The sequence below is a fragment of the Taudactylus pleione genome, unplaced genomic scaffold (assembly GCF_031769625.1).
Source record: "Taudactylus pleione unplaced genomic scaffold, aTauple2 ptg000313l, whole genome shotgun sequence".
Lineage (NCBI taxonomy): Eukaryota > Metazoa > Chordata > Amphibia > Anura > Myobatrachidae > Taudactylus > Taudactylus pleione.
Genome location: NW_028284714.1, coordinates 4488353 through 4512944, shown reverse-complemented (window position 1 = coordinate 4512944; position 24592 = coordinate 4488353). Strand labels below are relative to the sequence as shown.

The 24592-nt window shown below is 41.4% G+C and overlaps 1 protein-coding gene across 5 annotated transcripts in view; it reads right to left on the bottom strand.

Moving 5' to 3' along the window:
• Positions 1-24592, bottom strand: part of EHBP1L1 (EH domain binding protein 1 like 1) — a 135434-nt gene that overhangs the window by 50578 nt on the left and 60264 nt on the right. For 2 of the 5 annotated variants that reach the window (XM_088442521.1, XM_088442525.1), the window contains exons 5-9: positions 5935-6113; positions 3410-3549; positions 2460-2495; positions 2281-2340; positions 1942-2194 (exon numbers count right to left, since the gene is read on the bottom strand). In XM_088442521.1, coding sequence (XP_088298647.1) covers positions 1942-2194; positions 2281-2340; positions 2460-2495; positions 3410-3549; positions 5935-6113 — 668 coding nt within the window. The remainder of the gene's footprint in view (positions 1-1941; positions 2195-2280; positions 2341-2459; positions 2496-3409; positions 3550-5934; positions 6114-24592) is intronic. The other 3 variants (XM_088442523.1, XM_088442522.1, XM_088442524.1) reach the window with 3 other exon arrangements.

Here is a 24592-nt window from a genome sequence, read left to right as displayed (position 1 = left end):
TATAACAAATACCAATAAAACATACATCGACATCTAGCACATTTCTGAGAGACTATCCCTTACAGTATGTAAAATAAAATAATAAATATGAATTACACAAATATAACTTTGTATATTAACTCAGCAATAGAGAACCCCCATACTCAGGGCAGGATTAAGGGTCATGGGCTGAAAATGATTAAATGTGAGAAGAGGAGGAGCTGAGACCAGTACTGTTTGGGTGTGGCCAGAGGCATGCGGGCATGAACACCCCTTATGCTAATAGCCCCAGGGGGAGATGTACTAAGCCTTTGTGAGTAATAAAGTGGAGAGAGATAAAATACCAACCAATCAGCTTCTAACTGTCACTTTACAGGCTGTGGGGGAGATGTACTAAGGCTGGGTACACACTGGAGCGACAGGCATCCAAACCAACATCAGAACGATTGCAGGTGAACAGTGATTGTGCGTCCACACTGGACGACTTTAATGAAGGACGAAACGATCACTATTACATCATTCATTAATAATGCACTGGCTGTTAGCGATATCGCTAGGATGATGTGCAGCACATTGATCCTGGCGACCGTCGCCAGCAACCACGGGAGAGCGCAATCATGCATACATACTCAGCGATGCACGCTATATGTCGTTACGAAACGGCATATCGGGCTGACATCACTCCTGTATGTAACCGGCTTAAGCCTTGAAGAGTGATAAAGTGGAGAGCGATAAAGTGGCAACCAACCAGCTCCTAATTGACACTTTACATGCTGTGTTTGAAAAATGACAGTTAAGAGCTGATTGGTTGATACATTGGGGGAGATGCACTAAGCATTGGAGAGTGATAAAGTACCAACCAATCAGCTCCTGTCAGTTTATAGGCAGCGTTTGAAAAATGACAGGAGCTAATTGGTTGGTACTTTATCAGTCTGCAAGGCTTAGTGCATCTCACCCATTACCTCTCTCCACTTTATTTCTCTCCAAGGCTTAGTACATCTACCCCCCAATGTCTCCCTAAATAAATAAAAGTTTAGTAATTGCATCATTTTGTGAGAAAAATAGAAATGTAAGTTTATATATTTATACAATACTCATTATTTATGGTCGACCGTGTGGTCAGCTGGTAGCTGGTCATTATCATTTAGTCCGGATGATGGGCCTATTCTTATGTGGCCTGGAGTTGTAGTCCCATCAGCACCATTTTTAATCAGTCCCTGCCCATAGTTAGGTTACAACTTAAGTTACAGGTATAAATATTACAGTCTCAGGGGTCTATTTACTAAACAGTGTTAAGAGAAGTGAAAAGTGAAGAGTGAAAAGTGATAAGGTGCCAGCCAATTAGTTCCCAACAGTCATTTTTCAAACACAGCCTGTGAAATGGCAATTAGGAACTGATTGGCTGACACCTTATCACTTTTCACTCTTCACTTCTCCTAACACTGTTTAGTAAATAGACCCCTAAGTTATCTGGAAGCTTCAGGCTGGTTGACCTGGTAATAAAAGGGTGGCCTCCTCATTGGCATTGTATGCTGAGACCATACTGGAAGTGTGGTTAGGTGAATCAGTCGTGGTCTGGATGGATTGGAAGTGTGGTCTACAATGTCCTGATATTTTTAATAAGGAATTATGGGATGCTGTATTGTTTATTTTATTTTTAAATACTGTGGGATAGATATATATCGAAGCTTGGAGAGAGAGAAAGTGGAGAGAGATAAAGTACCAACCAATCAGTGTCAAACTGTCACTTTACCGGCTGTATCTGAAAAATTACAGTTAAAAGCTGATTGGTTAGTACTGTATCACTCTCCACTTTATCTCTCTCCAACCTTTGATACATCTCCCCCTGTATGTCTAAAGGAAACTCTATTGCATTGTTTTATGACATTTTTAAAAGCCCTTAAACATATAGTGGTGCATTACAGGTCACAAATGAACCCTGTAATCTCTGTTTCTACTCACCTTTCATCTTGGCTTGCGGTGGCAGCTACTCCTGGAGTTGGTTGCAGATATTTTCTAGATGGCTGTCTCCCATTAGAATTGCTGTGATGGGTTTGCTTGTCTGCATGCAAGGGTTTAATGCTTTCATTTTTGGCTGTAAGAAGAATATGCTGGTAAGATTTATCTTTAGTATTCAACCTTGGTGGAAATGGTGGAATAGGTGGGGGGGGAGTAAAAGAAGGTCGCGAAGAAATATGAAAAGAATGAGAAGTCTCTGAAAGAAAGAGAAAGATGGAGATAAAAGGTAAGTGGGTAACTAAGAATGGAATGTAACAGGGAATTGTATTGGAAGAGACCTACTTGAAGAAAGAGACGCTTCATCTTCTTCCTCAGTGAGAGTGTTCAGCTCCCGAACAGGCTCTAAAAAAGAGTTGGTGTTGTGATTAGTTCAACAGGAAATATAAAGTGATCAATATAAAAGTATGACGTATAAAGAGCTAAGATAGGTATGATGCAAGGAAATGAGAAGCTGGGTTTACCTGACAAGTAGTCAGACAATACGCTTTTAAGATAACCTGAAGAAGAGAGCATGGAGAGAGTGTATGACAAAGAGTAGAGGGAGAGAATGGAAAACATAATTACCACATAAAAAGACAAAACAGAACAAGTAATAATGTAGAAGGTAAAATAAAGAAAGCCATATAAAAAATACCAAAGCAACATAGTACAAATGAGGCTCTGAGAGAGTTAATCCCTAGTGTGAGAGTCTCTCTGATGAGTTTGCAGTTATGCTACTTACAGGGTAGAGTTTGTGATAAATGCACTGTAACTTTTAAGAGATCACATTTATCAGCATTCATAGCATGTCTCATAGCATTCTATTGAAAACCTGATATATTAGTATTATTTACATACTGTAGGTACAGGCACGAATAAACAGCTGCCAGACAAATATTTATCTTAATAACTATACTTTCTTGCTACTCATAGGAGATAAGCTTTCTGCTATGTTTTTTCTTTATTGAAGCTGAGATCTTTATATATGTTGACCACGCAAACAGTGCACAAATTTGTGGCCTAACATACACATAAAAAAAATGCGGGATAGAAATTTTTTACTCTTCTTGTGTTTTTAAATGCACAGAAATATGTACTATTGCTCAAAACGTTGTGCAAGAATGTGACTGCATACTAAATACAGCAGTCATTAACATGATGATGGTGATCAGCAATAAAAATGTTTTGAAAAGGAATAAATGTAACAAATAAAACATCTCCCCCCAGCCTGGTTGTGCCAGTCTGGGCTGGTGGGGACACATGTCACAGCGGCACTCGGTCACAGCCTGGCCAGCACAGGGATGAATTATACATTTTATTTTGCCAATAGGAAATATGTCAGTTATCTGGTTAGAAGATCAGCAGGTCCATGTCCTTGTGCAGAGATGAAATGGAAGAAAATGATAGTAAAATGACTTGAGTGGATGGTCACCTCGAGGCGCTGTCCCTAAAGAACTGCGATTCTGTCTCTGTGACTTTTCCTCCTCTTCCTCCTCATTGAAGTCATCCAAGTCTGCAATGTCTGCTGGCTTTAGACTCAGGAGACTGGCAATGCTTTGCATGTCATCATCTCTGGTGGACAATTACAAAGCGAGTTAATGAACATCTCTAGCAGCACAAAAGACTAAACAGTGGAAAGGAACATATAGTAATTTTAAATTTATATTAATTTCAATGATGGACAAAAGTAATTTTGCACAGTAAGCATAATTCTCTGCATATTTCCATGTATTAAATATACCCTTCACCCACTCACAATGGAGAGAGCCAGAGATAGTGCTGGTTCCTAGGGAACTAATCAGCTGCAATCTTTTGAATGTTGGTTCATCCCAAAAAAATGACTATTCCAGCCTTCCACATAAAGTATAAGTAGCAGCAGTCATTTTAGTTGCTCTGTTTTTGTAGACTGTGAATACCAGAGCTGCCAAATAGTCATGGAAAATCGTAGAATAAATGTTTGGCACTTCTTAGCAATAACTAGAGTATAAAATCTATTAACCCAGTGGGGCACATTAACAGACTGAATTATCAGCACATCTGGAAAATCAAAAAATTATAGTAAAATTAATATTTTTTTTCAAATCAATATATTGGGCCTAATTCAGAGGTGGATGCAGATGTGGTTGAGTTTATTGGTAATCGTCCATCTGCAAATGTATTCAAGTGCCGCTACAAAGTCTTTCCCTGGTATATCTCGTATGAATGTACGACTGAGACGCCCACTTTCAGTGCCTGTAGATGCTGCAATACTGCCTGATGCGTCTTTAGATGCCACCATCAGTCGCACTATTGAAACGTGCACCAGCCCTATGTCTGAGTATGGCCTCCAACACGCCTGAGTACACGAACAATTCAGTCACATGACCGCGATATTTCCATAACAGCGGGGCCGGTGCCCTGCAAACTATAAATTTGCGCCCTCCTACAAAATGTATTCAACATGTCTCTATACACAGGGATAGTATTTTATAGTATTTCTATATTTTATTTTTTATTATAGTATTTTCCATAATGTAAACAGATATAGTAAACGTTGCAGGTAAAAATAAAGGGCGTGGCCACACAAGGAAGGGGAGTGGTGAAACAAAAGTAGTAATTCACATTATACTGCACAGTAGTGTCCGTTGTTCACATTACACCACTAAGTAGTAACCCTTACTCCTTATACGTGTCCTTTAAACACGTTATGGCACACAATAAAGCCCCTTATACACATTACACCACACAGTAGTACCCCTTATACACATTAATCCACAGTAGAGCCCCAAATACAAATTAATGCCAAAGTAAAGCACCTCCTCATCATCCTCCTCCTCATTCCTCTTCCTCATCATTATTTTTCTTATTTGTGCAGCACTCACCTCCAATCCGTGACTGTGAGCAGGGCAGGGGAGGTACACACTAGTTCTACAGCGTCAGCTGACCTGGCTGGTTCAGCCTAGTGCTGGTTATTGGAAGATAGAGGAGCCATTTTACCCCCTATTTTCAAATACCAGCCTAGGTCAAGGGGTCCAGGGCTGGTTAATGATTTGGGGGTGAGCACCCCACACCGTTTTTAAAAAAAATGAACACCTTCTTATCCATATTAATCATAGTGATCTGTGGCAGACTAGGGGATTGAAATCCGAAGGGTATTGAAGGCAGATGAAAAAACCGATGCATAGCAAATACTGTTTTTGTAGACTGTAATCTACCGTCAATACCCGTCGGTTTTATAAGAAAGCTAAACTGACCTTTAGTAACTATACCCCTAGAAATAACTAGTAAGAGAGGGATGAAAAGCACTCAGGACGTGAGCTGTACATCTTTCCAGCAAACAGCATAATGACGGGATGTGATAACTAATGGTGAAGTGCAAGAAAATTAATTTCAATTATGCATTATATTAACATGCAGCATAGTAGACTAATAAACTTTTGGAATGGAATATAAAATTATTCTGGATATAAAACAACTACTATACAGAATATAACAATTATCAATAAATGCAACATTATTGGATACATAGGAATACTAAAAATCAAGCATATAATATTAAGGTACTATTCAAAAACAATGATTTCTGTGGACCACAAATTCTATTATTGCTATTCATATGGTGCAGTTTTGGTTTGTATGTGTTTAAGGTATTATTACAATACACAGCGCTGGAGGGGAATACTATGATTTATAATACCTGTTGGTTTTTGTGACTTGAGACTTTCCAGAAATATAGCCCTGTACATGAGGAACTGATTTTAACTGTAGATTCAAATGGTGATTTTAAATTTGAGAGCTTATTCATACTGTCACATACGAGGTGGAACATTTTCAACATAATTAGCAAAATTAATCACTAAAAATAATATTTACAAGCATACAAAAAGTGCTAATGTTAGGCCTCACTGCACTAAACACACTGCAGTTGGCTCCATCCCTACATCTTAAGTAAAATTAATTTAGCCCTATTCAACTCACGTAGCTTTGCCTTCTCGCAACAAACTGCAGGTGATGGTGACAGTGAGTGTTGCCGACACAACCTTGACAGAACGTGGAGTGAGTGCTAGCTTCACCTCCCGAGGAGCAGAACTGATGGCTGCAAACTTGCGCAGGTCAATAGGAGCCACTGCTAGGAGCTTTTTGTGACCTCGAGATTCCTGAGAGGACAGAAAAAAAGTCTAATGAATGAAATAAAATTATAGAAAAGCTATGAAAGTGGCAAATGTTCAGAAAACAGCATTTCTAAACTATTTTCTTTATATTTAATACCATTCACAGACAATTTGATTTAGCTTATATATTTTTATCACATGGAAATGCATTGCAATTGGTGAAAGAGAATATGGATGCTAATGGTGATTCAGAGATGGACGCTAAACCCCTCACAACTGCGATGCCGTACGCAGAGGACTTGCGCCTTTTTGTGCACCCCTGACGCCCACCTCTGGCTTCTGACATCCGCCTTTCACGTACAAAATCGGGAACGTCATAAACAACGGTTGCACAGCGGTAGCAGCAGTGGCCCTCTGACTAAGCCTATGTTGTCTCAGACAGTGCAGCTCTCCGGGACCTCTGCAGCTGTGAACGAATTGGCAGAGGCTCACTAGTGTGCACCCTGACAATGGTCCCGACACGCCCTGCATTCTCCTAGTCACCCCTCGTTACCTTCCCCAAATGCTGGCTATTTGTCACTCACTTTGTGTATAAATCATCTCTGTAACCACCATTGCTAATCCTTTGTCGTTTGTGCACAGTGCGGCTATGAAGCAAGCGCAGTGGCAAGAAATAGCTGCACTGCGTGCAACATAGACATAGCCTCCATCTCTGTATTAGGCCCGTGGTTAACATGTGCCACCAGGTCTACATTCCTAGTGATGCAGGAGGTATATGCACATTTTGTAGTAACACAACTAGTTAATAGATGTGTGATGAGCTGAGGGGAAAGGGGAGGGGGTGGGGGGGGCAGGGTGGCATATGGCTCCCAAGCAAACTCTATAGTGGACAGCCTGAGCCAGTCTTAGCAACGCTGGACTCAGACGTGAGCTAGGGAGGGAGTCCTGGCTGGGTAGCATGGCCTTTACTGCACTTCCAGTTCCTTCCTTCCATCTCTCCTTCCTCCTTGTAGGTCGACACTGGGAACCTGTGGAAAAAAATTTTTTGTAGACTGTGGGGTGGGGGTGGGGTAAATGTTATGTCGGGCCTGGTGTGGGGAGATTAATTTTATGTGGGGGCTGTGGGAAGATTACATTTATGTAGAGGAAATTAATGTAATGTGAGGTTGGTGGACTGTAAATGCAATTTAGAATTCACTGTATTATATGGGTATGCCATTAATATATCATCAGGGTTTATTGGGGAATTGGCCTATTTATTAAATGTAAAAGCATTTACTTAATACTAGCTGGGATATCCGGCGTTGCCAGTGTTGAAGACTGGACACAGAAGTACACCTGCAGCCTTTATTTGTTTACATTGTCCTCCCCTATAACCCCATTCCATTGATCCGGAAAAGGACCCCACTGTTTGCTAATATGCGTACAGTGACGTAACTACCATGGCTGTAAGGGGTGCAGCTGCTAATGTGCCCAATCTGCCTCTATGGCCTGCCACTCCCCTTTCACCCAGTCATGCACACAAGGTGGGCCGGTCCAGTCAGGGCCGCTGGGGGGGGGACCCGGGTGTCAGTGTGGACTGCCAGCTGAATACAGCTGGCGCACCAGCAGGCAGACATGGAGAGACAGCACCGCCAGCTGCGAGGCAATCAGAGCTTGTGGACCGACAGCCAATCAGCAGTGGCGGCTCCAGATTGGCTGCCGGTCCTTGAGCTCTTATTGGCTTGGGACCGGCGCCAGATTCAAATTTGCACTGGTGTTGTCTGACCATGTCTGACGTTGCACCAGCTGTAATTAGCAGGTGGTCCTGCACCAAATCCACACCTGCTGGCTGCTGACTGCACACAGGAGAAGCGAGAGGCTGCTGAAGGGACACGGGGATGTGAGTTGCTGGGGGTGGAGGGGACCATAATGTGTAAGGGGCATTACTGTGTGGCATAATGTGTAAGGGGTACTACCATTGTGTGGCACAATCTGTAAAATGCATTACTGTGTGGCATAATGTGTAAGGGGCACTACCATTGTGTGGCACAATCTGTAAATGGCATTACTGTGTGGTATAATGTTTAAGGGGCATTACTGTGTGGCATAATGTTTAAGGGGCACTACTATTGTGTGGCAAAATGTGGATGAGGGGTACTACTGTGTGGCATAACCGGAATGGGCTCTGTGTGGCATAACATGAATGGTCTCTGTGTGGGGGAAAATGTTTGTGTTTTTTACCTCTGGGGGGGCCTTTTAAGATCTTGCTATGTGGCCAACAAAGTTCAAGTTACTCCTTTGCATGCGAACACAGAGAGCTGACTAATATATATAGTCACTTTAAAAGGACTAAGGCCCTGATTCAGAGCCGGACACTCTGACAGAGCGCTCGCTCTGAATCAGTGCCGGCCTTCTTGTTTTTTAGAGTGGCCTCCTGGCGTTCGCATAGCTGTGGGTGACCACCCACAGCTATAGCGAGCGGCCAGGAAGATGGTCGCGATGGTCAAGACCATCGCGACCATCGGGCTTGCGACGAGACCCTTGTGGTAGGATCTCGTTGCCGCAAGCCCAAGAGAGATTTCGGCTCAAACAGAGCCGAAATCTCTCCCACTGACATCACACGTGATGTCAGTGGGGCCGCCCCCAAACGGAGGCGTTCACATGGGAACGCCTCCGTTTGGGCAGCCACTCCCCCGGCCCGCCCACCAAAGGGGGCGTGCTGTCACTCAACATCGACGGCACGCCCCCTTTGGTACGAGACCCGGAGCGACGGTTTGCCCATCACTATCCGGGTCTTGTGCATAGCGCTCGCGAGCGGGTCTGAATCAGGCCCTAAGGGCAGTATCCAATTATTCCTGAACATTGTTCGGGTGCTAATTGATCCCCACGATTATCGAAAAACAGGGAATTCTTTGCCGATTATCCCTGTTTCTTAAAGGTGTTTCTCACAAAAACACATAGGGTCCACAATAAGCTCGCAGACCTATGTGTTTGCCTTATTGTTGTTGGAAAAAATGGCACTTATCGTGGATTTTTTTCACAACACATCAGGTCCCGAAAAATAGCCATGATAAGTGCGGGCATCGGGCGGCACTTCGGGGATAATAGGATAGCCCCGCCGTGATCAATTAGCAGCGCTACTTTAGCACTAATTGGATGCCGCCCTTACTCTGGATTTAAAATGAACTTGCATGAGTCATTAAGTTTGCTCAGACTGTAAAGTTAAAAAACTGCTTTTGTAGCTTTTACACAGGTTTTTGTTAGACTGCCAATTTCCACTGGAACCAGCTCTGGAACCTGTGTAATTTAAAAGTGTAAATAAAGATATTTTTGCAAAGACACAAAAAAAGGGGAAGAAAGACAAATATGCCTTACATGGGGCACTCTTGCAAGATATATGAAAAATTAAGTAAATGCTAAATGAAATCATTAAAACTTAGCGTTTAATATTATCCTTAAAATGAATTCTCTAATGAAGAAAAAAATATACTGAATCAATCAGGTTAATACATCTCATAAATAGATAACAATATACCACCTAGCTGATAGGGAAATATACAATGTGAAAATAACACATCATATACCACGATCACAAGGTGTGAAGTGAAAACAGATTACCATACTATAAGTCCTGGATATAATTGAATATGCAAATAGATATAATCAAAAGGACAAGTATAGTAAACAAAGCAGTTGAAAACGCAAATGTTCAATTTAAGAACACAAATGTTAACTAAGTATGCAAAATGGCGAAAATAAACATATAATGGACTTCAATCTCAGAGCCCTTAGTAAAAATTGTAACGGGCTGACACACCAAAAGGAAACAGGTATAGTGCCAATGTATATATAGACAAGGCACAAGTACATACAGTACAACATTTAGCATGCAGCATATAGTGGGTACATCCTATAAGTAAAGCATCTGTGACACAAGATAATCTTGATGTCTAATTGATGAATCAACATGGACAAGATATATATAAACAAATCAATATATCAGTGAAAAAATCAATGTAAATTAAACCCAAACATTAGGTAATTCAAATAACAGGTTAGTGTTCATATCCTATAGAGTAATAAACAGTGAGATACACTAAGGGTTAATGTCTGTCACCTGGCTAAAAGATGGAAATAAGCCACTGATGAAGGAAGTAAGGCCTGGGGGAGAACAGCGTGGGCTCACTTCTACTGTCCCCTATCTGAATCAAAAAGGGGATGAGAGAGTGACAGCCACGTGGATCCCAGGTGAAACAACAGACAGCGCTTCTGCTGTCTGGGATAGGGCTGCGTCTCTCCCCTGATTCCAAGGGGCATTGCAGGGGGAGTCAGCAGCTGAAAACCGCCAGGCGATCAGGTGACCAAGCTCCGGCGAAACGCGCGTCCTACCTCTACTTACCCGCTCACAGTAGCAGGAACTTCTCAGCACACCGCATTGCAGCTTTGATTCACTATCCAGGTACTTTTCTATCTCTCTCTAGCGCTCTCTCATCTGGGTTTTCAGCTGCTGACTCCCCCTGCAATGCCCCTTGGTATCAGGGAGAGACACAGCCCTATCCCAGACAGCAGAAGTGCTGTCTGTTGTTTCACCTGGGATCCACATGGCTGTCACTCTCTCATCCCCTTTTTGATTCAGATAGGGGACAGTAGAAGTGATCCCACGCTGTTCTCCCCCAGGCCTTACTTCCTTCATCAGTGGCTTATTTCCATCTTTTAGCCAGGTGACAGACATTAACCCTTAGTGTATCTCACTGTTTATTACTCTATAGGATATGAACACTAACCTGTTATTTGAATTACCTAATGTTTGGGTTTAATTTACATAGATTTTTTCACTGATATATTGATTTGTTTATATATATATTGTCCATGTTGATTCATCAATTAGACATCAAGATTATCTTGTGTCACAGATGCTTTACTTATAGGATGTACCCACTATATGCCAGGGTTGCCTACCTTTAACATTCTCTTCCCGGGAGAAGCCCGGGTAAGAGATGCAGCAGGGGGCCGATGGGGGCGGGGCTTGACGATTCGTGTCATTAAGCCCCGCCCCCTCGCTGTAAAATTGCCGCGATTGGGCACAATTTACATAGGGGGCGGGGCCAATTGCAGTGATTCATGCAGAATCACAGCTTAAGCCCCGCCCCCTTCACGGAGACCCGCGATTGCCGCGGGTATTCTCCTAATTCTGCCCACTTCACTAGGAAGTGGGCAGAATGCGGGAGAAATGCCTACCCTTCCGGGGGTGCGGGGGGTTACCCGAAAAATCGGGAGCCTCCCGCGAAAACCGGGAGGGTAGGCATGTATGCTATATGCTGCATGCTAAATGTTGTACTATATGTACTTGTGCCTTGTCTATATATACATTGGCACTATACCTGTTTCCTTTTGGTGTGTCAGCCCGTTACAATTTTTACTAAGGGCTCTGAGATTGAAGTCCATTATATGTTTATTTTCGCCATTTTGCATACTTAGTTAACATTTGTGTTCTTAAATTGAACATTTGCGTTTTCAACTGCTTTGTTTACTATATTTGTCCTTTTGATTATATCTATTTGCATATTCAATTATATCCAGGACTTATAGTATGGTAATCTGTTTTCACTTCACACCTTGTGATCGTGGTATATGATGTGTTATTTTCACATTGTATATTTCCCTATCAGCTAGGTGGTATATTGTTATCTATTTATGAGATGTATTAACCTGATTGATTCAGTATATTTTTTTCTTCATTAGAGAATTCATTTTAAGGATAATATTAAACGCTAAGTTTTAATGATTTCATTTAGCATTTACTTAATTTTTCATATATCTTGCAAGAGTGCCCCATGTAAGGCATATTTGTCTTTCTTCCCCTTTTTTTGTGTCTTTGCAAAAATATCTTTATTTACGTGTTCTACACAAATATCGTGGGCGCACCACCAACCCAGAGTCATTTATGAAATTCATCACCTCAATAGACCTTAATGTTGGTATATCTTATGTATAATTGTTTCTGATCAATCATTTTCAAACTTATTGGTTAAACTTGTGCGGACTCTTACTTTTCTGTATAATTTAAAAGTGTCCCTGGTACAGATTGAGTGGTGTTTTGCTGCATCTGCAGTGCGAATAAAGAAAATTTAAAGAATAAGTCATTACGCTATACCGTATGGTGTGGCTCACTCACACTGGGCATCTGGCGCCACATGGGGTATTGAGGCTTGGTGTGTGAGGACACATCTGTATCTTATTTCTAACAGGGCCCCATCATTCCAGGATCAAAACAAGAAGAAAATGAAGTTTATGACACCAGCAGTGGCAGGTAGTCAAAGCTACTAGTACTGATAGGAGAGAGGAGCAGTGTCTGACAACAATCTGGAGCATGGCGGACTTTGTTCTGACTGCAGAACAGTCCGGAGGTATGTCACTGTGACTGCATACTCCTGTCAGGACCCTGAGCTTGAAGTCGGATTCCTCAAGATGGCCGCCACCTACCAACAGCAGAGACAGTGAGTCAGCACTGTAGTCAGGGAAGAGCTGCGCTGCAGGTTTTATTGACCCAAGTTCAAGCTGCGCTGTACTATGCATTCAGGCTCAATTTAAACATAACTTTTTAGGTGGTTCAGGGACGCCGTTCCAGATTACATATATTTTTACAAGAACTTCCTGAATGGCATACCAGATTAAATATAGCCCTGATTGTTCCAACACAATGTACTGTATACTTATTGATTTATATACAGAGGAGCTGGATGATGATTCTGCAAATACAAGTGTTGAGATAATTACAATCTTGGGTTGATCCTAGTAATGGCTGCTGCCACCAACACTGGATTACTGCCAAGGTTCTACCCATTTATTTCACCCAAGTCTGAACCTGTTGTCATTAAACTGATGGTAGGTAGCAGAGTGGAGGGTCTCTCCGGGTTTGGGGAGCAGGGCACCATGGTCAACAGAATAACACTGAAATAACGTTGCCAGCATGTATAAGGTGAGGATGGATCGGAGGGGGGCCCAAAACTTGTTCCTTGCCTAGGGCCCAATGAAATCTTAATTCGGCTCTGCAAAAAGCATACTCATCGTCACCCGTGTTCCACAGGGTTGTATCCTATCTCCCATGCTTTCTGCAGTATACAACATGCTACCACTGGGTGAATTAATCAGATGACATGGCCTTTATTACTACAGCTATTCAGATGATACTGAACTGTGCCTGTCCTTTGCTCTGGGTATTAAGAAACCAATACCAATATTAAATGGCTGTCTAGCCGATTTCCAGAATGAGTGCCAGTTGCTGTAACTCAATCCTGATAAGACAGAGATTCGTATGATAGGACTTCTCCATTAAAGGTCAAAACAACTGACCCAGTAACCTTACACTCAGGGGTTCAGAGTTGCAAAACACTGAACATGTGCGGAATCTAGGAGTTGTCCAGGATTGTGGCTTGACACATGTCAGCCATGCTCAAATCCTCATTCTTTTATCCAAGGATCATAACCAGAAACAAGTACTTAATTCCCACAGAAGATCTGCCTACACTCATACTGTGTTTGCATTTGTACCATCATGCTTAGACTACTGCAATGCCCTCTACATGGGTCTCTAGCAAAAGATTTGCACCGCTTGCAGCTGTCAGGCTATTACTTAACCAGCTTCTCTCCAGCCACAAGACACCCATTCTTTACTCCCTATACTGGTTGCCAGTAAAATGGCAAATCAAGATTGGCTTACTGATTTTCAAAGTCCTACATAACCAGGGACCAATGAACCTGAAGCAACTTCTCATTACTTATACCCTGACTTGCTTAGTTCGATCAGATGAAAAATAATTAGCAGTATTCGCTTCCACGCACAGTTCCAGAGGTTTCCACTCTAGAAACCTTTTAAAACAGACTGAAGACTTACTCGTATACACAAGCATGTCATGAATGTCTCTAGGATTTTTTGGGGCAGGGTGCTGATCAGTGAAGAGGGCACATTTTAATTTTGAAGAGCAAAATTTGACTACCCATCATGCCCTACTTAATGCCCCTCAGACCACTCCCCATGCATCATCAATACCCCTCAGACCACCTCACGCAGCCCATAAATGCACCTCAAACCATCCCACATAGCCCATTAATGCCCCACAGGCCACCAATATGCCCCATTAATGCCCTTCAGACCCCTTCAATTAGTTGGATACCTGAAGGCTGGAATAGGTAAGATGCAATGTACACTGCCTGGCTGGAGGGTAGCTCAGGGAAGTGGGGCATGCCAGCAGAGAGGAAGAAAAAAATGCCCGGCCATCAGAGAAGGAAAGTGCAGCTTTCAAGAACAGGGAGCGCTGATTTGGGCATTTAAACAATACCACCAGAGGCTAGAGGGTACAGTTCTGCTCAGTATTGTGGTTGTGGGAAACAGGAGAGAAGGCATTCAGACCAGCCCAGTCAAAATTATGCAGTGGTGCGGGGTCTTGGGTGCAGCCAGAGAGCTACAATCCTTAGCTTAGACAAACTGCAGCTCTAGAACTCTGGACCCAAATTACATAGATCTCCTCTTGGGCAAGGCACTCCCAGGGCGCAAAGGAGGTGCTAAATGTGATGCTTTGAGGCAGGAGGGATTCTAGAGCAAGAAAGCATTGTGCCGGAACCTCCAATACTAAACCATGCCCCTATTCAATTTTCAATTTGTGGCACTCTGGAATAGGACAGGGCACTTTTCTTCTTTTTAAAAATGCTCAGAGCACCGTGCCCTGCTAAAACAGCCTGCCAAGAACACTAATACTAAAGTTAAGTTTATGTTGTGTCTTGTTCTTTTTAAAATGCAAATGTAAAGCTCTTGATATTAAGTATCGCTGCTTATTGCAACAAAATTAAATTAAGAATCGCCAGCATTTATTAAATGCAGAAATAGGGGCTAAAGCGATCACTTGACTTCCTGGTTCGCCACACTACTGCACATGCGCGGTTCTCTCGGACCAGGTACGTGTGAGATGCCATTATGGGGAGGGTTCCTTTGAATCCCTTTCCCATTAAATTGTGCCCATGGGCTACAATGGTTAAAGATGGTATTAATATGTAGATTAATCTAAGTGCCCCCCTATGATTCTAAGCAGCTTTCAATATCAGTATAAATTGGTCAATAATTAGTAAATTAATGAAAGTGCTAACAAGTTATTATACACAATACAAGCTGTGAAAAATTATTTTTAAAGCATTTATTTACACCGGCCATTAAACATAAACAAACACATAAACAAAAGAATGAACAATAGAATGTATATAGGTATGATGACCCCCCACCTGTATCAGGCTGTGAGTGTAAAAATCTATCCTTACCTCATCCGGGATGTAGTCGGCATCCAGGTGGCTGGGATGCCGGCGGTCAGAATCTCGGTGCTGGAATCCCGAAGGTTGACATCCCGACAGTATTAGGCTTGGGGTTAGGATTAGGCACTGGGGGAGGGTTAGGCTGTGGGGGTAGGTGGATTAGGGGGAGGGCTATGGTACTTACCTACAGGCATTGGGAATCTGACTGTCGTCGTGCCACTGTAGGTATTCTGACCGCCGGTATCAAGAACTGCAGGGATCCCATACCTAACCCCCTCACCCTAGCAGGTTCCATGCTGAGACCAGTGGCTCTGGTGACCAGTTATTTTCTGGCAGGTTACTTCAGCACCTCAACCTGTGTAGTACACAGGCGGTCGTCAGGCTTGTGCATGCAGCTAGGTGCTTCCAGGCGCTGCAATGAGTAACGCTGTTGTAGAACTGGTCCAGAGAAACAGAAAAACCAGATATAATCTTACCAGATTAGAAAGACAGGCGATAGGAGAGTTAAAAAATAACAAATTGATCACTATAAGACCAGCAGACAAAGGTGGGGCTGTGATGGTTCAGGACACATGATTACAATGAAGAGCTTCTGAAAAAGTTGTCTGACTCAAATACTTATAGAGTCTTAGACAACGATCCGACCACTGTCTTTAAAAACAGATTGGATACATTACTTGAGGCTGCTCTAAAGAGAGGTTGGATTACTGAAATGGAGTTTGAATTTATGTGTACGGATTTTCCGATAAGTCCTATATTGTACGCATTGCCTAAGGTACACAAATGTTTAATGTTTACAGAGGCCCACGGGTCCACCAATTATATCGGCCCGGGGGTCTCTGTTCCAACCAGTGGCACATTTTTGGATGCTTACAGCCTTGTGTGAGATATATTCAAAGCTATATAAAAGATACTGGTGACTTTATTAATGATCGCAAGATGGTATCTGTGGCTCCAGAGACACACCTGTTAATGACTATGGATGTGTCATCTTTATATACAGTTATACCTCACATGGCTGGTATTCAGGCAGTTAGAAAGGCCTTATTACAAAATCACCACGGTCAACTGCCTATTGACTCTCTGCTGGAACTTCTAAATCTGACTCTGACATATAATTATTTTAAGTTTGGTGACCGATGCTATCTTCAAACCTCTGGGACTGCAATGGGGAGTAACATCGCACCAGCGTATGCTAATATATTCATGAGCGAATACGAACAGCACTATATCTGAGGTTTGGAGATAGAATCAGTTACTACAAACGCTATATTGATGATGTGTTTCTGCTGTGGCATGGCGACAAGACATCAGCCACTGATATGGTTGAGTTACTCAATAAATTAGACTCACCGATTAGATTTACCATGCAATGTGATTCACAACAGATACATTTTTTAGATGGGACCGTGTTTGCCACTGCAAAAGGTTTTGGACACCGACTATATAGAAAAATAACAGATCGGAATACGCTGTTGGACTATAATAGTTACCATCCAAGACCACTTAAGGAGAATTTACCGGTTTTGCAATTTATCCGAGTTATGCGTAACAACTCGGATGTTGAGACAATGGAGCTCCAGCCAAAGGAGATGCAACAGAGATTTCTAGAGAGAAGATACCATCCAAAGATTGTTGAAAGATGCCTGGAGAAGACACGAACTATCTTTAAGAGTAACATCTCACATAAAAAGGTGAATAAAAACGGAAAGGATTTTTGTATTCTTAACCACATTTGACACTGGCAGTCGCATGACGAGAACCACCATTAAGAAAAATTGGGAGAAAGTAGTCACACATCCTATACTGGGCAAATCCCTTCCTAAAAAACCTCTGATCGCATACAGGAGGGGACCTAACTTGCGAGATCTGTTGATGTGGCCTAACATGTCCTTGAGAGAGGAGAGTGAAAGCTGGTTATCTACAACTAAAACTGGGCAGCACAGATGGTGTAATGGTTAGCATTACTGCCTCACAGCACTGAGGTCGTTGGTTCGATACCCACTATGGCCCTAACTGTGTGGAGTTTGTATATTCTCCCTGTGCTTGCGTGGGTTTCCTCCGGGTGCTCCGGTTTCCTCCCACACTCCAAAAATATACCGGTAGATTAATTGGCTCCTAACAAAATTACCCCTAGTGTGTATGTGTGTGTGCATGTGGTAGGGAATATAGATTATAAGCTCCACTGGGGCAGGGACGGATGTGAATGGCTGAATATTCTCTGCAAAAGCACTGCGGAATATGCGTGCGCTATATAAATAACTGGTAATAAATAAATAATAATTAAAACTGGGTGCTTTAGATGCCTAAATTGCGCGACCTGCAGGAGCATGAATGCAGGAAGCTTTGTCTCACATCCACGCAATGGACGAAAGATCGCCATTAAACATCGGCTTACATGCTTGTCTGACTTCATGGTTTATATTCTCATATGCCCATGCTCATTGGTTTATGTGGGCAAAATGGTGCATCTGTTTCGTGAACGAATCGCTAATGATCGTTCGTCTAAAAGATAGGCCTTGAAAACTGGTAATTCCGACAAACCAGTAGCATGACATTTTATGCAAAACCACCATCAACTACTACGCTGTATGATTATCGATAGGGGGCCTCCACCACAGAGGGGTGGTGATACAGCTAAAATGCTCCTACGTAGGGAAGCCCAGTGGATATACAAATTAGACATAGTCTGGCCAAAAGGCCTGAATGAATCTATACATCTGAATATTTTCCTGTAGGGGGCATCTCCCAAGCATGATTATCCAATGTGGCTCAACTGATTACTCTGGAATTCTATTGCATTCTGTATTTTTTCTATTATTTTAAGTTTTTCACAAATCATTTAATTCTTTATGTTTTATTTATTTTTGTTTATTTTTATAGTCGGTGTCCTAGTCGTCTATTTTAATATAAATGATGATTGATATATGTCTATTTATATATGGCTAACTATGTGCAATAAGGAATATTATATGTTATGTTTTGGGGAGATTTAATTGCATACACTTTTTTATAATGACATTATGCATTCGATACTTTTATGGTTGTGATAGGTTTATATGGTTGTCCTGCGATATATATTCCATGAGACCACCATTGATCCTGAGATTATGTTAGGCAAAGTAGGTGTTTGTTATACTGTATGTATATATATATATATATATATATTTATATATATATATATTTATATAAATATATATATATATATGAGACCTCTGTGCTTCATCCAATAGGTCCGTACACTATGTTTAGCATTGCCTAGTGATCATATGATCACGTGATGAGTTTGTTGCTAAGCTAGATGTTTACGTGTGACGCACTTGTAGTGCGACTTGACACTCAGTTGAGGGCGGCAGCCGAGAAATGACGCGGCATCAATTGCCGCGAGCTTTGTGCTGTGTATGGGCTCATCGGGATAACACACGTGATCTGATGACGGAGGATGCGCTGTCAGGAGCGTGCGATCCATCTACGTGACACAGGTTGCAACAGGTGCTATGAGATGCTCGATTAGGGTATGTATGCAAGTACTGGATTTTGGATATGCACTGGATTGATCTCAGATATATTGAGTATGTGATAATTAGCTATTCCAGTACTCATTGTTAGCTATGTGTCCATGTTTTATGTGGTGTATATGTCTTCTTATGGGGGGTGGGCTTTTGGGTATTTAAGGTCTGTGAGTGTAATGAATTATTGTACCTTGACAAAAGTCCTGTGAGGTCCGAAACGTCGGTGAACATATTTTCATGGAATAAATAACCTATGATACTGCCTTGATTGAAAGTCTTGTGAGTGCACCCCTACATTTTACTATATTTATATATATATATATATATATATACAGTCAGGTGCATAAATATTGGGACATGGATAGAATTTTCATATTTTGGCCTCTATTCACTACCACAATGGCTTTGAAATGAAACAAACAAGATGTGCTTTAACTGCAGACTTTCAGATTTAATTTGAGGGTAATTACATCCAAATCAGGTGAACGGTGTAGGAATTACAACGGTTTCTATATGTGCCTCCCACTTTTTAAGGGGACAAAAGTAATGGGACAAACTAAACAATCCTAAATCTAACTTTCACTTTTTAATACTTTGTTGCAAATCCTTTGCAGGCAATTACAGCCTGAAGTCTGGAATGCATAGACATCACCAGACGCTGGGTTTCATCTCTGGTGATGCTCTGCCAGGCCACTACTGCAAATGTCTTCAGTTCCTGCTTGTTCCTGGGACATTTTCCCTTCAGTTTTGTCTTCATCAAGTGAAATGCATGCTCAATCGGATTCAGGTCAGGAGATTGACTTGGCCATTGCATAACATTCCACTTTTTAGCCTTAAAAAACTCTTTGGTTGCTTTTGCAGTATGCTTCGGGTCATTGTCCATCTGCACTGTGAAGCGCCGTCCAATGAGTTCTGAAGCATTTGACTGAATATGAGCATATAATATTGCCCGAAACACTTCAGAATTAATTCTGCTGCTTTTGTCAGCAGTCACATCATCAATAAATACAAGGGAACCAGTTCCATTGGCAGCCATACATGCCCACGCCATCACACTACCACCACCATGCTTCACTGATGAGGTGGTATGTTTTGGATCATGAGCAGATCCTTTCCTTCACTTCTCTTCCCATCACTCTGGTACAAGTTGATCTTTGTCTCATCTGTCCATAGGATGTTGTTCCAGAACTGTAATGGCTTTTTTAGATGTTGTTTGGCAAACTCTAATCTGGTCTTCCTGTTTTTGTGGCTCACCAATGGTTTACATCTTGTGGTGAACCCTCTATATTCACTCTTGTGAAGTCTTCTCTTGATTGTTGACTTTGACACATATACACCTACCTCCTGGAGAGTGTTCTTGATTTGGCCAACTGGTGTGAAGGGGTTTTTCTTCACCAGGGAAATAATTCTTCTGTCATCCACCACAGTTGTTTTCCGTGGTCTTTCGGGTCTTTTGGTGTTGCTGAGCTCTCCGATGCGTTCTTTCTTTTTAAGAATGTTCCAAACAGTTGATTTGGCCACACTTAATGTTTTTGCTATCTCTCTGATGGGTTTGTTTTGATTTTTCAGCCTAATGATGGCTTGCTTCACTGATAGTGACAGCTCTTTGGATCTCATATTGAGAGCCGACAGCAACTGATTCCAAATGCAAATGTCACACCTAGAATCAACTCCAGACCTTTTACCTGCTTAATTGATAATGAAATAACGAGGGAATAGCCCACACCTGTCCATGAAATAGCTTTTGAGTTGATAGTCCCATTACTTTTGTCCCCTTAAAAAGTGGGAGGCACATATAGAAACCATTGCAATTCCTACACCGTTCACCTGATTTGGATGTAATTACCCTCAAATTAAATCTGAAAGTCTGCAGTTAAAGCACATCTTGTTTGTTTCATTTCAAAGCCATTGTGGTGGTGAATAGAGGCCAAAATATGAAAATTCTGTCAATGTCCCAATATTTATGCACCTGACATATATATATATATATATATATATATATATATATATATACAATGTGTGTGTTAGTGTGTCACACTCCAGTAATTTCTGTATTCACCTTGTTCCCATAGGAGCAGATGGTATTATAGATACATGTATCACTGAAGAGTATATCTATAGTTAAGTGAAGTACTACTGCTATATGTAACTCTGGTTTTTATTCTGGATGTTCATATATATATATATATATATATATATAAAATAAATGTACGAATTGTGAGAAAACAGAAGATCGTTTGAGTCAAGACAGCAGAGCGCGCATCATTAGAGACACTTGATGGTCTGATTACTGACGAAACGCTTTGGAACTTGCACTATTCTTGCTTCCATGAACTGGCTCTGATTACCCCATTAAGATAAGCATATGATCCACCTTTTTCTTGTTTTATGAAGTGTAATTTTTATCTATATATTCAGATTATTTTTCTTGTCTTCACGTATATAATTAATTTTAACAAATTGTCTGTTTTTTATACATGTATATTAAATGATTTTTTATATATTTAATACAACTTCTTGCACTGTTACTATTTATTAGACTAAAACACTTATATACCGTATATACTCGAGTATAAGTCGACCCGAATATAAGCCGAGGTACCTATTTTTACCACAAAAAACTGGGAAAACTTATTGACTCGAGTATAAGCCTATGGTGGGAAATGCAGCAGCTATTGGTAGTAATCCCTCCTCTGGTACTGCCCCCAGTAGTAATATTCCCCCTCTGGTAGAGCCCCCAGTAGTAATACCCCCCCTGGTAGTGCCCCCAGTGGTAATACCCCCCAGGTAGTGCCCCCAGTAGCAATATCCCCCCCTGGTAGTGCCCCCAGTAGTAATCCCCCCCCAGTACTGCCCCCAGTAGTAATCCCCCCCCAGTACTGCCCCCAGTATTAATCCCCCCTGGTACTGCCCCAGTAGTAATCCCCCCCTGGTACTGCCCCAATAGTAATATTCCCCCTCTGGTAGTGCCCCCAGTAGTAATACCCCCCTGGTAGTGCCCCCAGTAGTAATACCCCCCTGGTAGTGCTCCCAGTAGCAATATTCCCCCCCGGTAGTGCCCCCAGTATTAATACCCCCCCTGGTAGTGCCCCCAGTAGTAATCCCCCCCTGGTACTGCCCCCAGGGGTAGCCCCCCCAGTAGAGAGAGATGTAATAATAATAATAAAAAAAACCACTTACCTGAAACCCCGCTCCTGGTCCCGACGCTGCTACTGGCTCCTTCGGCCGCTTTGCATTATGGGAGAGACGTCGTCATGACGACATCTCTCCCATTACCCACTGCGGGAGCCGGAAGATGGCTCCCGCAGTGGGAGCAGCAGCAGCCGATGAGAGTCTGACAGACTGTTTACATAATGCTGATTACAACAAACAGACAGCTGCCGGCTCCGGCGGCTGTGTGTTTGGCAGTGTGCAGTGCTGACAGAACTCCGTCCGGTCAGAGCTACACACGCGGTGCAGCTGTGTCACAGAGACACAGTCTGTACCGCGGCCAGCATGGTACGCTACTCAGCTGCGTACCATGCGGGCATGACTCGACTATAAGCCGAGGGGGTGCTTTTTCAGCACAAAAAATGTGCTGAAAAACTCAGCTTATACTCGAGTATATACGGTACTTGTTGAATATATTGTACAGAACACTACCTCATTGTCCAGTTTTTATCATGCACTAAATGCACATATGCAATAGACACTTTATATTGATTGTTTTTTTAACTATTTTAGCAAAAATATAAATTTATATAAATACATGAAGTGTATAGGAACTGCTGTCGCTCATCCTTCAACTTCATGTGTTTTATGATTTTTAATGTGGTAGTTAGCCGTTACCAACTCACTGTTGATAGAGCAGACACTTGTATTAAAATAAGAAAGTGTGACACACTGGTCTTTAAAGCTTAAAGAAAAATAGGGAGGCTTGTCAAAACTAGTCGCTGAGATCATTCACAATACATAATATATATATATATATATATATATATATATATTTATATAATGTTTTAGTGTGTCACACTCCAGTAATTTCTGTATTCACCTTGTTCCCATAGGAGCAGATGGTATTATAGATACATGTATCACTGAAGAGTATACCTATAGTTAAGTGAAGTACTACTGTTAAATGTAACTCTGGTTTTTACTCTGAATGTTCATATATATATATATATATCAAATAAAATGTAGAAATTGTGAGAAAACACAAGATCGTTTGAGTCAAGACAGCAGAGCGCGCATCATTAGAGACACTTGATGGTCTGATTACTGATGAAACGCGTTGGAACTTGCACTATTCTTGCCTCCATGAACTGGGTCTGATTACCCCATTAAGATAAGCATATGATCCACCTTTTTCTTGTTTTATGAAGTATCATTTTTATCTATATATTCAGATTTTTTTTTCTTGTCTTCACGTATACAATTTATTTTAACAAATTGTCTGTTTTTTTATACATGTATATTTAATGATATTTTATATATTTAATACAACTTCTTGCACTGTTACTATTTATTAGACTATAACACTTATATAATTGTTGAATACATTGTACAGAACACTACCTCATTGTTCAGTTTTTATCATGCACTAAATGCACATATGCACAAGACACTTTATATTGATTGTTTTTTTAACTATTTTAGCAAAAATATATATTTATATAAATACATGAAGTGTATAGGCACTGCTGTCGCTCATCCTTCAACTTCATGTGTTTTATGTTTTTTAATGTGGTAATTAGCCGTTACCAACTCACTGTTGATAGAGCAGACACTTATATTAAAATAAGAAAGTGCAACACACTGGTCTTTAAAGCAAAAGAAAAATAGGGAGGCTTGTCAAAACTAGTCGCTGAGATCATTCACAATACATAATATATATATATATATATATATATATATATATTTATATAATGTGTTTAAGAGTGTCACACTCCAGTAAATTCTGCATTCACCTTGTTCCCATAGGAGCAGATGGTATTATAGATACATGTATCACTGAAGAGTGATACATGTATAATTAAGTGAAGTACTACTGTTAAATGTAACTCTGGTTTTTACTCTGGATGTTCATATATATATATATAAAATAAAATAAAATGTAGGAATTGTGAGAAAACAGAAGACTGTTTGAGTCAAGACAGCAGAGCGCGCATCATTAGAGACACTTACTGCTGAACAACACACAACATCACCAGAATGCTGAGAGATTGTCAGTAGTATGCAATAGTAACATGAGTGAGGACAGCAGAGATATAAGCGAAGAGTCTGCCAACAGAAAAGTGACTATATACAAAGTAGTGTACAATAGTACGACAGCAAAGTAGCATTGGATATCAAAACTCAGGCCAAACCATGGAAACAGGCTTCTGATGTGAGTGTAGCTTGCAGTATTTAGGAGTTGGGAAAATTATTTCTAGTCTGTCTAGAGTGAATCATCCTCAGTAGTACCTTTGAACACAATTGTCCCTCATGTTATAGATGAATGTTTAATAAAGCTGTCTCAGAAATACTGTTATATTTTTCCTTATGGTGCATAACCTATAGATTTATAAAATTCCACACAGAGGGCCTGATTCAGAGCCACTCGTAAGCGGCCGCTCGTTCGCTCCGAGCAATGTTTGCCCAACTGCGCATGCGTACGGATCGTTATACGCATGCGCGAACCAGTCAGTGCGGTCGAAATTCATGTGCTCGCAAAATAGCGAATGCCTGAAAATTTGAGTGACAGAATGAGGC